Genomic DNA, 16,523 nt, shown 5'->3' on the forward strand with positions numbered 1-16,523 from the left:
CTTGTGTTTCAGGGCAAGATACTAGTTGGGACAAGGAATGCTGAAATAATTGAAGTTGGAGAGAAAAATGCAGCATGTAATATTTTAGTTAATGGTCATGTGGATGGACCCATATGGGGACTAGCAACACATCCTTCCAGGGATTTTTTCCTTTCTGCTGCGGAAGATGGGACAGTGAGACTATGGGATATTGCTGATAAAGTAGGTACAAACAATTTTTTTAAAGATGTTAGAATTTCTAAGAAGAAAAGTCCTAAATTGCTAGCACTTAAAGAACTATCTCAGAATTACGTTGAGAATTTGGGGGAGAAATTGGTTTACTTTGCAAGTACTCTACTTAATGTGGTTCTCTATGACTCTTCTGATTCTTATGCAGAAGATGTTAAACAAAGTGAATTTGGGACATGCTGCTCGTACTGTGTGTTATAGCCCTGAAGGGGACATGGTGGCTATTGGAATGAAAAATGGAGAATTTATTATTTTACTGGTGAGCTCTCTAAAAATATGGGGAAAGAAGAGAGATAGACGATGTGCAATCCATGATATCAGGTTAGTCAACAAATGGAATAGTATTGCTGGTATACTCTTAAATGACCCAGCTTGCATTTGAAAAAAGGTCCTTAGTACCAGTAGCATTTTATCACATTGTAAATTATATCCTGAAATATGGCTGTTTGTATACTTATTTACTTCTTGCTAAATTATGAGTCCACTGGGCACCAACCACAGTGCCTTATAATAGCAAGTACTCGAGGAATGTCTGATAAGTATCACACTGGACATGTTCAGTAAGTTCATCCTGCCAGGAATTCTCTCCCATCTGCCCTTCAAAAGTGCCAGCCTGGAAGACTGAAGTTATAACCCCAAACATCTCTTCTTTCTCTTAATAATCTCAATTGAATACATAGTTCATTCATTTAATATTCATTAAACATCTGCTGTGCCCCAGAATCTGAATTAATTTAAACTTTCTTGAAGCTTTCAGTGCTTAAGCCTATTTTAACAGAGGCTACCATTTACTGAGCACGTCTGTGTGATTATTGAATCCAGGTCTGTCAGAGGCATGCACTCTGCTCACGAGTGAAAACCGTTTTACAAATGAAACCTTCCTCAGAACTTCAGTATATACAACAGTAATGGTTGCTTCCCTTAGCCCCCCAGTGTCCCTAAGGTACCTCAGCAAGACTCATGGAGCATTTTTCAAAAGACTGAATTGTCCCATACTACGTCCTGTGATCACTAGGCAAACAGTATTTTATTTGTCTTTTAAAATAACTTCTTCCAAGCTTCGAGTAGTGTCACTTCATCTAATAACCTGAGGTGAGTTAAGCTGGTGTGTGGTCTTTGCTATTAAGCCACAATCTTTCCAGATGAAAGAATCCCGACTAGCTTAGTGAATTACATAACTTAGTAACTGTTAGTGGCTTTTTAAAAACTGAGGTATTTTTAAAGGAATTAGGAGATGAAAATTCAGGAACCATTTAAAATTGAAGTGAAATATAAAGCTTTTTGTTTCATGTAACACAAATATATACATAATCAGTTGTGTCTATCAGGTCAATCTGTTCGAGGCCATATCATACATATACTTATTTTTGAGAGCTAGAAAGGAAGTCACTGGTATTAAATGTTTATACTAGTTCATGTGGTCTAATGCATCTTTCACATGTTTTGTTACATTCAGATTTAGTCCCGATTCCCGGTTTCTGGCAGTGGGTTCTAGTGAGAACTCAGTGGACTTTTACGACCTAACGTTGGGCCCCACCCTTAACAGAATCAGCTACTGCAAAGACATTCCAAGCTTTGTCATCCAAATGGACTTCTCTGCAGACAGCAGATATCTCCAGGTACAATACCAATACTATACACCCCGTTGACAAGAATGGGTCTTTTACATTTTGTTAGTGAATGCATTTAAAACTCCTGAGTGCCAGGGCTTCTGAACTCTTGCCTTTATTTACTGTTCACTGTTTCTGCGTTAATTCTTTACTATCCTATTCTTATCAGTCTTTTTCTCCATTTTTTCTAACAGATTTTTGTAGTCATCTTTTACATTCTTAATAATGTTAGAAATGTATATCAAGTAGCACATTGCTAGTATACTATAAACTTCTTCTGGATTTTGCCTCTCACATAATGGAATTCTTGTCCCATTTTAATACGATGAAAGGTCTCCACTGGTTGCTATAAACGGCATGTCTATGAAGTGCCTTCAGGAAAACATCTTATGGATCAGGCTGCCATTAACAGAATTACTTGGGCTACATGGACTAGGTAAACATTTCATATGTTCAAAAGGGAAGAAATAAGTGAAGGTCGGTTAGGAAAATTGGAAAATCCTATTTCTGAACAGTTAGAGCCATTGCACTAGGGAATACTAATAGAGTTTTAAGTTTTTATTACCATATCTTGACTTCTTAAGAGGAGAATGATATGCTCATGCTGGGACCCCTTGTGATTGAACATATTTCCATGCTTTCTCAGTTCTTTTCAAGAAAGAAAATCAAAGTTATGACTTTAAAGATGCTGATATTTTCCTTAACATAGATTTAATAAGACAATAAAAACATATATTGGGCAATCATATTACTTCTCTAAGAGTGCTATCTTGCAGCTGTTAGAAATGAATCCTTATAAATTTGTTAAAATTTGCTGGCGATGTAACAGGTAACCATGAGTATCCATGTTTTTAGTCAATGAAAATGAAAAATGCCATCAAATTTCTATAGCATAAGCATTGCTTTTAATTTTAAAAATTGTCAGCTCTCATAACGTATTAATTGAATTTTTAAAGCATTATTTAATCTATAAACCCTTATAATTATAAAATTTCATTAAGAAAAGGTGGGGAGGGAGGATTAACATCCCAGGTGAAATTTGGGCCTCTAGATAACTTTGCCTTATCATAATTTACTTTCTGTACTTTAAATATCATAATTAGATACTTGAGATTAATTACTAAGAAACTCTTTTTTTAGTATGGTAAACCCATCTGTGTTTGCTCTGGTGGATTTTCTTTCACTCTTTCTTTCTAGTATTCTAGGAGATGAAGTTATGGGAATCTGGTCCAGGCATGCTGAGCGAGCCGATGTTAACTGTGCCTGCGTATCTCATTCAGGAATCAGCCTTGTAACAGGAGATGACTTTGGCATGGTTAAGTTATTTGACTTCCCGTGTCCTGAAAAATTTGTAAGTTTGTGTTTGATTTACTATTTTATATAATTTTACTCCCAATTTATACATCTGATCATTAGTACTCTTTCCCACATAATGTAATAGCTAAAATGTTATTGTCTCCTGATTTGAAAATACTTTGTGTTCCTAAAATTTTTTCTGAACTTCCTAAATCCATTCCTCTGAAATAAAAGCTGTTAGAAATTATCTCCCCCTGCCCCCAAGTTAACACCATACTTGCAAACTTACCAGAATAAAGCTGTGATTGGCCTTGCATGGAAATTTTAACCTGTTAGCAAGTTTCAAATGCTTTTCCTCAGAGGCAGTCAGAGTACCTGGAGACATCTGACTGCCCAAATAACCTGGTTTGTGTTAAGTGCAGCTCCATTACTAACTCTGGAAAAGCATTTAATCACTGGCTGTGGTCCTCACTGCTTACTCTCTCCATAGCCTTTTTGATGGAGATTATGGTTCCTGATAGGAACCTTTGACTTTTGTGTGCATCACACACTCTCAGCTGTTTTTCATTGTTTTTTAGGCGAAGCACAAAAGGTTCTTGGGTCATTCACCCCATGTGACAAATATTCGATTTACCAGTGGTGATCGACATGTTATTAGTGCTGGAGGTGATGACTGCAGGTTGGTTACTTTCTATAATTTATTTATTTATTTATTTTTCCCCCAAAGCCCCAGTAGATAGTTGTATGTCACAGTTGCACATCCTTCTAGTTGCTGTATGTGGGACGCGGCCTCAGCATGGCCGGAGAAGCGGTGCGTCGGTGCACGCCCGGGATCCGAACCCGGGCCCCCAGCAGCGGAGCGCGCTCACTTAACCTCTAAGCCACGGGGCCGGCCCAGGTTGGTTACTTTCTCAGCCCAAGAAGAGCAGACTATCTTTTACTAGTTACTAAGAGATTTAATATCACTTTTTCTGCAGCTTCAGTTTATGGACTCAGGTAGTCAATATAATAAAGTAGCATAAGTAGATGGCTCCTTGGAGTCACATATTATGTAAATACATAATAAAAGGAGTTAATGAGGAAAAATTTTATACATGCATGATTTGTAAAGCTCAACTGAAAAACATTAAACTGTTCTGAAAATCTAGAATATAATGAACTCACTGCAATATTTTCTCTGATTGCAGTTTATTTGTCTGGAAATGTGTACATATGCTTCACTGAAAGATATGAATGCTGAGAAGACTCTATATAAATTAACAGCCTTGAGAAACCAGAATTACAGAAGAGGAAAAAAAAACCCAGAACCAAACCCTGCATGGTCACGTGGTGCTAACTTAAGCTTGTAACAGAGATAAATGCCCAGAAATCATCAAAATAGTAGAAGATTGATAAGTTCAAAATATTTGCTATATGCACTGGATAACTGTCCATAATCCATACACTGCCAGATACTTACACTTCAAGGAAGGACTGAATAAATACTTGATGGTGAAAGCTAACCCCCTACTTTTGGGGAGTGTGCAAACTTGGCAGACCTGCTGGGAGGTGTAGGGGACAGCACTCCTCAAAAGGCAAACCAAAACCTTAAAAACCCAACTTGGATAGTTTTCATCTTTTTAGCAAAACTTTGTTTCTTTTAGAATTTATATTTTATTTTCAAGGTTCATGGCTTAATGAAGTATTTTATCCTTGTGTTTACAAAAGGAAAAGAAACACACCATCACCCTAAAGGATCAGTTTTCAGAAGGCAAACATTATTTTCCTTAAGGAAACGTACAAGCTTTACTGGAGAATATAATGCTTCTTAAGCATTAATAAAGCCCTTTCTATAAAGGACATTTCTCTCTCGGCAGTTTTAAATTCAGGAACAGATCCAAAGTTAGTAGTATGTGACTGCTACATTTTCATTTTTGAGCTGTCACAGTCATATGTTCAGAAGTCATCTCTGTAATTGAAAAATTAAAATATGATTATAGCTTCATTAATGAAAAAGTAGTATGAGGAACAATCATTTCCAGTGGTGTACAGTTTTTTAAGGTTTTAGATAGCAATAGTATTTAATTGGGAGAGAATATTGAATATTTAAAGATGTAGTCTAATAGAAACATTTAACGTGTAAACTAAAGCGTTCACATTTACAAAGTTATACAATTTAGTAACTTAAAATAAAATTTTTATAGCATTTTTTCTATTGGAAAAATTTGTTTAGTTAGATGTATGCCAACCCATAGGCTGACTTCCAAAAGGAATGAACACAGTTCCACTTGTGCAACTTGTCTTTTAAAATTCCTTTTTGGTAGATTGGGGCTGATCTCTTAGATCTTTATTTCTGTTCACTTTAAATGCTGCCAAAGACCAGTACTTGCCATCAGGAATTTGTGGTTCGGCCTATCTGTAGTTTCCTGAAGACTGAAACTTATGTAGATTGCTATTTAAAAATATATTTTTCTAAGTGTGAAGAAGTTTAAGATGCTCTATTGGTCCTATTTTTATTTTAACGTGTTAATTATCTTTGTAGCATAATAGACACCTTCAGGTTTCTGGAAGTCTCAGTTTTCTATATCTAATACCTTGTAAATACTAAAAACAGAAATGGCTGAATTACATCGCAGAAAGCCTAACCAGTGATTGAACCTGGTCAGTTTTAAAGCTCTGAACAGCTGTGTCTGAAGGACTGATTAAGGTATTTGTTAAGAAGCTTGAAACATAAGATCATATTCTTTCATTATTCACATCAATGGATTCCCCTAAATTAAGCCAAGTTTTAGACTATACTAATATTAAATTTCTATTCATTTATATTATAAGTGGGTAATCAGTAAACTAAAGGAAAAAAATTCCCCTGAACCACCCTCTGCCTCCATTTCTTTCAGCCTGTTGCAGTTTCAAATTTTCCTTCTGAGTCAAGTTTGCCAGCTTTTGGCTAAAGAGAAATTGCATTTCTATTACAGTAGAAACCCTAACTATAAGCTTAAGCAAGTAAACTATACAGGATAAAACTGCTTCCATCGCATTTTTGTTCCTCCAAGTGGCCAACCTGATGAGATAGCATTAATCACTGTTGTCAGTTTCACAACTAAAAGTCATGTTGATTTTAAGTACTCCTCCCATGACCACCCTGCTTGTACCAGCCACCAACTAAGGGAAGGTGAATAACCGTGATAGGCCATGTATTCTGCCCTGTGTTTATTTTTTTAACCCAGAGTTTTTTGTTTTTTGTTTTTTTTGTGAGGAAGATCAGCCCTGAGCTAACATCCATGCTAATCCTCCTCTTTTTGCTGAGAAAGACCGGCTCTGAGCTAACATCTATTGCCAATCCTCCTCCTTTTTTTTTTTTTTTCTCTCCAAAGCCCCAGTAGATAGTTGTATGTCATAGTTGCACATCCTTCTAGTTGCTGTATGTGGGACTCGGCCTCAGCATGGCCAGAGAAGCGGTGCGTCGGTGCACGCCCGGGATCCGAACCCGGGCTGCCAGCAGCAGAGCGCACGCACTTAACTGCTAAGCCATGGGGCCAGCCCCCCCAGAGAATTATTTTTGTGTGCAGTATTTAAGCTCATGAATTTGTAACCTGAAACTTCTCCTGGCACATTTAGTCCCGTTTCTGTATATAAATGCATGCCAAAGCACACTGTGCACTCTGGTGCCACTCACTGCATGGCACTATTCACACTCATTCCCTTCCTTTTCTTTGATCTTTTTTGATGGTGGTTGATTTTAGACCAAATTATCCAACAGATGTTTGAGAGTCAACCTTAGCTTGCCCATAAACCACAGCAACTGACAGATAAGATTAAACTCTTAAAATGTGTTTCCAGGCAGTATCTATTAAATAGCAAAAAACAATCTGATTTCAGCATGTTACTTCCTTGTCTGGCTGAACTAAACCACTTAAGCCCGTTTCCCATTTATGTTCTTTATAGTGGAATTATGAGAATGCAAGTATGTACCATTTATAAATGATACTAAAAGTCTGTTTAAATTTCTGAAAAGACAATTTAAATTCCTTCTACAGAGATGTTAAGCGTCTCTATCTAGTAAGTAACACTAGAATGAACAAATGCCTTATATTCAATGGAGTAAACTTCTTAGAATGAAGTGGAATTCTCATGTCCCCCAAGCCTACCTATGTGACAGCTTTATGCTCTTGTGTGTGTCTCCCCTCTTCTGTTGTTTCAAGCCTTTACTTTGGAATCAGCACAGCAAAGTGCAACTTACAAAATGGTTTAATAACTGGTTAATTCTTTCTTCTCTCAATGGAAAAGCAGTGGCCACAAGACAACAGATTGCTGGTTTTACGCTCTTAAACATGGACTTTTACAAACGTGGTTTTATTATCCCTTGGGTATATTACTAAGCAAGTCAATGAACTTTTTTTTTTATAATTAGTTTAATTTGGTCCTGAGAATGTCTAAGTCTTTATTATCCCTTTTGCATTAATTCATTCTTTTCTAACCAACTTTAAGCTTTACTTTTTAAGAAACTACTATACATCAAGTCTTTAAAATCAGTGATCAGTTTGTTATTTAATTCTAAAGCATTTGACACTTCTTGCCTTAACAATTTTAAAAACCATACACACAAAACTCTGTATTTTAATTCAGTAGTCCAAAAGTTTAGTCCTATTTTGCAGTTTACCCATCTGATCTCTGTAATTATATAGTCTGTCATTTAAAATATACTACTTAAAATCTAATTTTTACATTTAAAAAATTATCTTCAGTAATTATATTTTCTGTGGAGTTGTTTCTGAGAATGTTTTTTCAGAATGTGAGAATATATATGTATAGCTATAATCTTGTGAGTGTAAAGTCTGTTTTCTGATACCTTATGTATATACTTGTAAAAAATTTTGTATAATTTTGTGATCATGTAGTTCCCCAAAATATTTCTTTAAAAAGCATATGTTAATAGTAAATGAAAGCATTTTAAGGAATTGTTCATATTTTTTGCCCTTGCCATTCCAACTTTTCACCCTACATGCCCATCTCACTCATCCTTTCCCAAAAGGTGAGGGATTAGCTATTTGGGAACCTTGTAGCAAAGCACCACTTAACCCAAGAAGCCTCTAGTATCATGCTTTTCAAACTAAATTCACCTAAAATTAAAAAGTGGGACTGAATGACTAAGTAGCCTCAGCATCTTTGGCCACTCCTGTTTTCACAGTGGATTATGAACATTATTATGCAATCCTTGGGAACACTGAAAGCAGCAATCCAATATTTGGACTAAGGACACTCCCCTCACTACATCTCTATACACACAGCAACACTGTAACCCCACACTGGATTATCAGTACGGACAATGATATCACCACATTGTAAATGCTGATACTTGAAACAGCTGTGTACAAACACACCTCAAATGTTTTAATAGAATTTAGCTTTTCCTTAAACTGTCTTTTCATAGTCAAAACAAACAACAAAAAACACCCAATGTTAAAACCACTTAATAAACTTACAAACTTGAAAAATTAAACACTTCAAATAGGCAATAAACTTCATATTGTGAAAGCAATATATTCCAAGTTTCAAAGATTTGACAAGTTCTGTAGAGTATCTTTCATCAGTAGATGGAAACTTTCAAACCCCATGATCTTCTGCCAGGAAGGACTGGGTGTCATTCACTGAAGAAACAAAACCAAAATTTTTTTTAACCAACTGCTTTGCACCCATATATATACCATATACCTCGCTAAGAAGTTGAGTATTTTCAGACAACAAATACTTGTTCTACAGACTACAGTATAAATATCATATAATTGAATTATTCTTTTAAAAAATATAAGGTACATAAAATATAATGACAACATATATAATTAAATTGATAGGCTGAACTAAAATATGCTGAAACTTCCTTTCAATGTTTTACAATTACTAATGTCTAAGAAAACTGATGTGATATTTGTAAGCAGTATAATTCTTGAAGGCCTTAGTATATGTTCACATAGTATATGTTCAGAAGTTAAAAAAGAAAAATCTGATTTGGAGATGATCTAGGTAAATAAGCAATAGCTGGATGAAACACAACTAGGTTTACGTAGTAAATTGTTTTTCCAAAGGACTCATGTATAATTAAACAGCAGAGAAGAATCAAAGTGATAGTTTCTCCCAAGTTTGTGTGCTTATAAATTTAAGACGCTTACATATTAGAAAAGTATTTGAAATGACATTAGAAAAACTAATTTTAATCTTTACCTGGTTTGAGGTCGAATCCACTTCAAGGCATGTCGTGGTGGTACAGTAATGGTGGGATGATAAAATGTGCAGTCAGGTCTTGTACACTGAGTGTTAAATCTACAGTGCTAAAGAGAGAGAACAGAGTTTCAAAGCTAATACACAACAAACACACAGCAACGTGAGATGACAGTAACCAGCTCATTCTAACGTTAACGGAGCAAGAAATACGGACTGTAACGTTGATTTTACTACTATTGAAGCCGTGAAAAACAAACCACCACCTAAGACACAAAATCCTAGCCAAAGAATAATAGCAAGTTAAATTTCAAAAGGAACCTTAGCATAAAATAATACAAGCTGCTTCTTATCAACATAATAATCACCCTGCACATCTGACCCAGCACCCCTTACGTTCTTCACTGAGCACCCTCATCTATGGCCAACTGCAGTCATAGGAAGTGAAGGCCTTTCCTATGGTCTTCAGGCTGCTATTTTAGAGAGGAGATCATTCACTCTGAGCAGGTAAACAGCTGGAGATACATCAACCAATCTTTAGTACACAGTTAAAACCAACGGTACAAGTTTGGATGGCATTAAGCAGTACTACTGGATTTCATCATCTCAGTTCTGGCATGAGAAGGGGGGAAAAAAACCCACCCACATGCTTAGGGGCAGAGAAGAATGGAAACTGACTAGCAAAGGTGAGCTTCATTCTCCTAAGAGCGTAGGATACTAACATCAAATAGTTCCAGATTACTTGGCCTAAGGGGCCAGACAGGGGCTTAGTTAAGACAACTAAGAGTAACTTGAAGGTCTTAAAGAGCATAAACTTAACTCTAACAAAAAAGTTAAACTGGAAAAAAAAAGAGAATACACTGAATTTGCTAGTGATCTTCCAGGTCTCAGAACTGAGAAGTTATTACTAAATTCATTTTGGGAAAATGAAAGTTCTTACTTTTGGATGATAGAAAGGACATTCCATTTTCTTACAAGCAGGGAAGTAACGGCAGAGCTGACTACTAGAAGGTGGTGCTGGTGTTGTAACTGCTGACAAAAATAAGGACAAAAACTGATCAAATTTATTTGGCAAAATAATTTTTAATGCAGTCTGATGTTTTTATGGGAACCATTTTTAAATTAAAATACAATAAGGAAGTTTATATAGTCATTAGTCAAGAAAAAATACTTCAGAATACTATAGGATGGGCACATTTACTCTTTAAAACCTGGTTAGATTAACTGATTGTGGCACAATGATTTCTAAAACTATTCCTTTTTAACTCAGTTTATAGTCACAAAATGTCATTCTCCATTTTTTACCCAAATCTAATAGTGTACAGTCACTAACCTGGTTTTGGAGGCAGTACTGGAATTCTTCTACTCATATGAGTGAAGGGACAATCTGGTTTAGTACATTTTGCATCATATTTACAATTTGGATGAACAAACAAACATTTTTCAGCAAATTTACAATTGGGGAAGGCTCTGAAACGAAAAAAGCGTTTATTATTCACATTTAATCTTCTCATTATATTATTAGTTTTTTGTAGAGAGGCTCCTTATACTCTATCACTATTTTGAGAAATACAGAAGTAACAGAAAAAAGAAAACTCTGTTTTTATTTATTTATTTTTTTGGTGAGGGAGATTGCCCCTGAGCTAACATCTGTGCCAATCTTCCTCCATTTTTCTTTTTGTATGTGGGACGCTGCCACAGCATGGCTTGATGAGCGGTGTGTAGGTCCATGCCCAGGATCGGGATCTGAACCCATGAACCCTGGGCTGCTGAAGCGGAGCACGCAAACTTTCCTACGCCACTGGGCTGGCCTCCAGGAAACTCCATGTTTAAATGAGGCCAGATATCAAAATAGGACACAACTGTCTATTCCAAAGCCTGGGGTAATAACAGATTTTCAACTCGAGCCAACCCACCATGAAAGATAGAAGGGTTTGTTGTGATGATAACACCACTCATTCTGTAATTAAGGTCTATGTTTGCAATATTCTATGAAGTAAACTCAATACAGTGAATATAATATGCGTGCAAGGCACCCTGCTACAACCAAGAGACTCACCCCACAGTCTCCCTATAGCTACATCCATATTATTCTCACATCAACATTTCCTCGAAGAAGTTAAAACATGGAGAGATTCCACCTATAAGATCAAAAAAAATTCTAAAAGCCATCCTCAAAGCTCATTCCATTGAACCAGCCAGCTAATAAGGAAAAATTATACCCAAGTCCAAAATGTCTTATTACCTATAACTTTTTCCCCAATGCCTTAAAATCTATGTATGTATGAACACAATGCATACAAACTGGGGCAGTTATCATATACCTATCTCCTTAAATGTACAGAATCCTCAAGGAAACCCAGAAATGTCAGCATCTCATAGATATGAGACACAAAGAAGCCCCCTCCCATCTCCCCAGCCCCCAACACACACACACATACACAATACGCTCTTCTGTGGAGGGCCATGGAAGTGTCACTGCATTTAGTTACAAAACTCAAACTTGTCCATAGAAAAGAAAAAACAAAATAAGCTTTAACAAATAGAAATTAACCTGAAAACCAGAATCTGTTTACTGCTACTCACTTGCAAGGTGAAACAGGATGATGGTAAGCACACTCGTCCCCATTTTTACAGGCAGGCCAGTACTTGCAGCGCTCCAACAGTTTTTCTGGTTTCTGTGCCACACTCAGCTCACTCATCTCAGCTACAAAGGGAAAGGAATGAAAAGTATCTCATTAATTATAATCAATTCAGTACATGGCACCTTCATAAATTTCCCTCAAAACCAGTCTTAAAATCTTACATTCTTCTATGTCTACAGTCATACAAGATAAATGAGTCCAAATAATCTGATTAACACTGATAACACAGAATCCTGTAAGAGTCCCAGGAAGCACATTCTCACTGCGAAAAGTAAAGTGGACAGTGATGCTGCAACTAGAGCCAAAGATCTCATTAAAAAAATCCAATTCTCAAAATTATTTCAGAGCTGAATTAAATATAAAAGGGAGAGAAGAATGTCAAGAAAGGAGCCAATGAAATGAAATGGAAACTGAAAACACAAGGTGATAAAGAATGTGAACTCATTCTCATACTCAGGTAAGATTATGAGTGGTCCAAAGACAAAAGCGTTCCCACTTGCTCAGAGATACGCAGTTTTCTACATCCAGGTGATAAACTCACATCAGCGTCTACAAAGCGAGGAAAAGACTTGAGCCTGAAATGGGTCACAAATGTCATTACCTACAGGGCCCGGCAGATCACCCAACAGAGTGAGCTTGGCTGGGTGTAAGATGATCAATGGCAGAAAGTCTCGGTGTGGAAGAAACAAACGGAGGTGAGGAAGAGCTAACCAGAGAGCAAGCACGTGCCCCATTCCCAGGGCTCACTGCCACTCCACTCACTAAGTTGTGTCCAATTACAATGTCAGTTACTATGACATGGGAAAGTGGGACCTGTGTTGCTAGGTTGTCTCCTGATTCAGAAAGCCAAAAATCTTTTCATATAACATCTAAATTTTAAATATGTAACAACTAATTCAAATTTGAAACACAGAATAAACCAAATAAAATTATACCTGAAGGCCATAATGAGCTGCCAACTTCTGGCCCAAGACACACTAGCCAATAAAAAATAGCATCATGGCTGGTGCATATCATGGTTCGTATTCACGTTAATGAAAGCACTCTCACTTCAACCACATCCCTCTAGTCCTCTTGCCTGATGCCTGGCCATTCAAATTTGGCTGTGTAACTTACTAGCTGAGCTAGACACTTTGGGCAAGTGTTATCTAACATCTCTGAACTTCAGTTTCTTTATCTATACAAAGAGAAAATAATGTCTTCCTTAGAGTTTTATGATTAAATGGAAACGAGAACGCAAAATAGGCAACCAGTCAAAAGCTAACAATGCAAGCAGCTAGTGTCTGAGTACTTATGTTCCAGTGACCCAATCTCAGTCTCATTATAGAACAATCCAGTCCTGAAGCCCAGGAGCATCATCAAAGAGCTATTATGACTGTGCCTGATATGTAAACTTTCCATGCTACTTTAAAAATAGTAAGAGTCATTATTTATCTCCAAGATATAAAAGCATCCTTAGTCTCAAATAAAATCTGGTAGGGCTGGAAGGAGCAGTTTTCTCCAACTTTAAATGGTGTTCATGTCATCCCTGTAAAGAAAATGTGTCTTCTCCTCCTAAAAAACATACTTTAGACTATATATATATATATATATATATATATATATATATATATATATATATATATATATATATATATATATGAGAACCCAGGCCAAATGAAAGAACAGAATACCCAAGGGCAGACTGGCTGGAAAATGGAGTAAGGTAGCTAGATACTCACGCGCAATATTAAAGAAGCTGAATATTTTACAAGGAAACTTCATCTTTCTGATGGACGTGTTAAGTCATATACACAAAGGTCACGACTTTGGTTTTCTCTAACATTTACTTCATAAGCTATTAAAACTTTTCCTGTTTAAGAGGCAAAGTCACTTTTTATTGCAAGCTATAAAATCTATGTTGCCATATAATGGCCACTGGGGGTGGCTTAAAATGGAGGCTACTGTTGGTAGCATCCTTAAAACAGTGGACAAAAAGTCACCAAAAGCAATTACAAAGTTTCAAACCCCCTGCTTGCAGGGGGAAAGCAAAAGAGACCAGAGGCTCTCTGTGACTGTTATTCAAGAGTCCCTCTGGCCTCACTTACATTCTAACTACTACAAAGCTTCATGCTTGAGCAGCAGAAACACTGCGAGTCTCACATCAAAGCAATGGTAAAGGAAGCTCACCACCTGTCACAGTTGTCTCCATAAATGGTCACAGCTTGTTTAACCCAGGCGAGAATTTTTACTAACATGTTGTTTAGAGTGTCATGGCTATGACATACATGCCAATAAAGCCCAAGGTGGATGATGACATTTAACAAAACTAGACCTTAACATACCAAAAGTTAAGCTACCAAACTGAAAACCAAAGTAGTAAAAACACCAGAATTTTCTCTTATTTTAGATAAAATACACAGGGTCAAGAAATCTGCCCTGCCTGACTACTGCAGTTATTACCACCTTTGTTACCATTTTAAAATTTTTGTTCTTTCCAACAGGGTCAGATTTTCAACTCTCTCTACCAATCAAATCCACGACATTACATAACTGACCAGCAGAAAAAGCATTCCGTTCAAGATAACAGTGATCTCTCTTCACTCACTCATCATCTCCCTCTAAAGGCTAATGTATTTTTAGTGACTAAAAAAGGTATTTAACATATTCTCCTATCTCTGCCAAGAAGAGGATTACTCTGGAAATTTTTCAAAACCCCATTACTGTTTTTTCTTTGATATTGTTTCATTTTTAAGAATCACTAATTGTCTCCCCTGCCAATGAAGGTGTCTCTAAAAATTTTAGAAGGTATGAAGAGCATGATTATCATTCTCTATCACTAATGAAAACGACCAGTGGTGCACTTGCCACTGGCATGCAGCGAGAGAAGCAGCAGTAATGGGAAAGGTTCCTCTGCCTAAAAGCAGGCCGATATAGGAACTGAATTCCTCTGATTTCTACTGAACACTTAACCCTTCAGAATTAATTAATTTAGGGCCGGCCCCGTGGCTTAGTGGTTAAGTGCACACGCTCCACTGCTGGCGGCCCGGGTTCGGGTCCCAGGCGTGCACCGGCGCTGGGGCCGCGTCCCACATACAGCAACTAGAAGGATGTGCAGCTATGACATACAACTATCTACTGGGGCTTTGGGGGAAAAATAAATAAATAAATAAAATTATAAAAAGAATTAATTAATTTAAACATAACGTCTTTTTTCGACTGTCAAGAAGTATTTTGACAGATTAGGTGAGAAACTCCTTTCAAGAGAATTTCACTGAGGTAGAAATAGCATCAAAATCAAAATTCATTTTTCTGTCAGGTTAATTACAAGAGAGATTATTGCTGGTAGAAAGGAAAAGTAACAAGTATAGTTTTTCTAAAAAAAGAAAGGTAAACAAGGCATCAAGAATGATGGTTTACCCTTTAACAAGCATAATTAAGAGGTATTTCTCGGCTTCCTTGGCTGAATCCCATTTTAACACTGGAATAACAGCCCACATACGAAACACAGACAGAAAAAATAGTCTCAAATTTAACTGGTCATTTTGTCTGAAAGAACAAAAAAGGCCACTACTGAATTATAAATAAAAGCAAGGCCTCCAACCAATATTCATTCAAGGTAGAGACACATGTCAAAGGAAATTCCTTCACAATGACAGAACCCTGAAAAGGGAAAATCTGCGCTCTCAACACACCGTTTGAAAAGCTACCATTTGGGTCATCAAGCTGCCTGCTCATCAAGTGCAACTGCTGTGGGTGGAGGAGACCTCTGAGTCCCTTGTTTGAGGCTGCAGTTTGGTTTACAGGTTTCATTCCTTCAAAGCACATGTCCTCCTCTTGATCTGACATGTATCCTGGGGGGCTGGGGACACCATCCAGCGTCACTATAAACTTGGGACTTGCAGGTTTATCTGGTTGTACAAGATCTCTGCCAGACAGATAGAAAACACCATAGAATTAGGGAAACAAACACAAAAAGCTGAGCCTCCTAGTGCTCTGCAGCAGAACTATCACTCCCTTACTTGCTCTGCGGTTTCTTCAGTAAAAAAAGACTTGGTAGGACTTCCAGGTACAGCATTAGTGGATTCCTGCTAACACACAAGGCTACAGCCAATCACCACAGCATCATCACCAGTGACTCTCCAGGCTGCACTAAGGACAATCTCCCCTCAACCCGGACCCCCATCGTCCAGGTGATCCTTGTAGGGTCACATGGAAATAAACTGAAAAACCAGCATCTACGCTCAGAACACAATAGCCAGCAGTTCTATACTTACGCTAATTTTATTATTTGTATGTTCGTTCCTTTATAGGACAATTTAATCCATTTTCTATGGGAAGAATCACCCCAACCCAATGTGCTAACTCTGTCCGGAGAGATTTCATGATTTTGATCACCTGACTTTTTAAATTTCATTTCCTGGATGTGCATAAAGAAAAGAATCTTATTAACAAAGCTAAATCATACACTGACTTATCTGTAAAATAATGGATTTCTGAACAAGAAAGATGAACTCGAATTTTTGAAAACTGAATTTGGCTTATTATACCATCACCTAACTAGTGAATC

General features: G+C 37.0%; 2 protein-coding genes across 13 annotated transcripts in view; one reads left to right on the plus strand and one right to left on the minus strand.

The window, feature by feature from the left end:
• Nucleotides 1-7,022, plus strand: part of EML5 (EMAP like 5) — a 159,792-nt gene extending 152,770 nt beyond the window's left edge. For 6 of the 9 annotated variants that reach the window (XM_087448076.1, XM_087448080.1, XM_087448075.1 and 3 more), the window contains 6 exons: nt 13-201; nt 377-549; nt 1,685-1,847; nt 2,171-2,274; nt 3,036-3,189; nt 3,713-4,264. In XM_087448076.1, coding sequence (XP_087304202.1) covers nt 13-201; nt 377-549; nt 1,685-1,847; nt 2,171-2,274; nt 3,036-3,189; nt 3,713-3,874 — 945 coding nt within the window. In that variant the 3' untranslated portion in view covers nt 3,875-4,264. Of the gene's footprint in view, nt 1-12; nt 202-376; nt 550-1,684; nt 1,848-2,170; nt 2,275-3,035; nt 3,190-3,712; nt 4,265-4,321 lie in introns of those variants that run through there. The other 3 variants (XM_014784479.2, XM_087448081.1, XM_087448082.1) reach the window with 3 other exon arrangements.
• Nucleotides 7,023-8,483: 1,461 nt separating this feature from the next.
• ZC3H14 (zinc finger CCCH-type containing 14) overlaps nt 8,484-16,523 on the minus strand; it is a 42,401-nt gene continuing 34,361 nt past the window's right edge. Inside the window, exons 12-17 of one of the 4 annotated variants that reach the window (XM_014784474.2) lie at nt 15,649-15,881; nt 11,916-12,036; nt 10,663-10,799; nt 10,270-10,358; nt 9,333-9,439; nt 8,484-8,761 (exon numbers count right to left, since the gene is read on the minus strand). In XM_014784474.2, coding sequence (XP_014639960.1) covers nt 8,755-8,761; nt 9,333-9,439; nt 10,270-10,358; nt 10,663-10,799; nt 11,916-12,036; nt 15,649-15,881 — 694 coding nt within the window. In that variant the 3' untranslated portion in view covers nt 8,484-8,754. Of the gene's footprint in view, nt 8,762-9,332; nt 9,440-10,269; nt 10,362-10,662; nt 10,800-11,915; nt 12,037-15,648; nt 15,882-16,523 lie in introns of all 4 variants that reach the window. The other 3 variants (XM_004426436.3, XM_014784477.2, XM_014784476.2) reach the window with 3 other exon arrangements.

Source organism: Ceratotherium simum, chromosome 24 (genome assembly GCF_057802395.1).
Source record: "Ceratotherium simum simum isolate JZ-2026a chromosome 24, ASM5780239v1, whole genome shotgun sequence".
In the NCBI taxonomy this organism is placed as follows: domain Eukaryota; kingdom Metazoa; phylum Chordata; class Mammalia; order Perissodactyla; family Rhinocerotidae; genus Ceratotherium; species Ceratotherium simum.